This window comes from Alligator sinensis, unplaced genomic scaffold (assembly GCF_000455745.1).
Source record: "Alligator sinensis unplaced genomic scaffold, ASM45574v1 scaffold137_1, whole genome shotgun sequence".
NCBI lineage: Eukaryota > Metazoa > Chordata > Crocodylia > Alligatoridae > Alligator > Alligator sinensis.
Window position 1 is genome coordinate 474,125 of NW_005842545.1, and position 1,237 is coordinate 475,361.

Here is a 1,237-nt window from a genome sequence, read left to right on the forward strand (position 1 = left end):
CAAGGTATAGGGTTCCCCCTCCTTGCCTGGCCTGTGCCCATCCAAACTCCCATGTCCCCTATAATTTCCCCCCAAAACCTGGACCCCAAGAACAGACCTGCCTCCATTTCAGCAGCTTCTCCACAGATGCCCCCTCTTACTTCAGCTCCCCCAATATTTAGGGGAGGTTTAAGGAGTCCCCCACCTGTTCTTCCAGGTCCCGGATCTCTCTCTGGATGCTACCGGCGTCCTCAATTGTCTGAATCAGCTGGGAGCAGTTCTGGGGGAGCAGGGGGGAGGGGCACAGGCAGGATTCCCCCATTTCAGGGATTTCCCTACCCCCTGAAAAGCCCCTTCTAACACCAAGCCCCTTCAGTGCCTAGCCCCACTCCCTAAGCACCCAAGTCCCTCCCCCACCTCAGGTCCTACCCTCTAGAGCAGTGGTTCTCAACCTTTTTTGTACCAGGCAGGAACCATTTGTAAACACTGATGGCCAGTCCTGACCCAGTAAATAATTTAAGTAGAAAACAGCCCCTGGCTCTGCTGGTGTCCCTCATGTCTGACCCACTGCCCCCAGTCCCAGCCCTGCAGAGTGTGTGGGGGGGGGGGGGGGGGAGGGCAGAGCATAGGGGCCTCAACAGTCCCTTGGCAGGCTGGAGTTCCTTTAAAGAAGAATCCATTTTTAAAGTTTGTTTGTGGCCCTCTCACATATTCTTGCAAACCACTTTTGGGTCATGATGACTAGGGTCCTGAGAAAATTGCCATTTCACGGACTGCGCGGATACTGCAAAATTAGCCCCACCCCATGATTTTTAAGGGTTGCGAGCCTGTACCAGAAAAACGCACAAAAGTGCAGGTTTCCCTTTGCAGGCTGGCAGCATTCCAGCCTGCAAGGGTAAACCTGCACTTTTCCAGCCTGCAAGCAGCTGCTGGGAGTGTGGCTAGGACACAGCCAGGCAGCTGGATGAAGGTAAGTGTATAGGGAGCAGGGGGGCAAGAGGGTTTGGAGGGCCAGGGCTTTGGGGACTGGGGAGCAGCATTCCCTCTAAGCTGTGTGGCATGCGCAGCTGCACAGGCACGTTCATGCTGCGCTGCCAGATGCACCTGCGCAGCCGCACACACCACACAGCTTAGAGGGAATGCTGCTGGGGAAGGTGGTGTGTGTGTGCCATAAATGGAGGGAGAAAATGTCATTTGGGGGGAGGCTGAGTATTCACCCCCTCCCCACCCAGCAAGTAAGTCTGTGGAGGGGCAGGGG

General features: G+C 55.8%; 1 protein-coding gene across 1 annotated transcript in view; it reads right to left on the bottom strand.

Annotated features, from left to right (window-relative positions):
• CCDC22 (coiled-coil domain containing 22) overlaps positions 1-1,237 on the bottom strand; it is an 11,414-nt gene that overhangs the window by 637 nt on the left and 9,540 nt on the right. Inside the window, 1 exon segment of the mRNA XM_025213759.1 lies at positions 185-259. Coding sequence (XP_025069544.1) covers positions 185-259 — 75 coding nt within the window.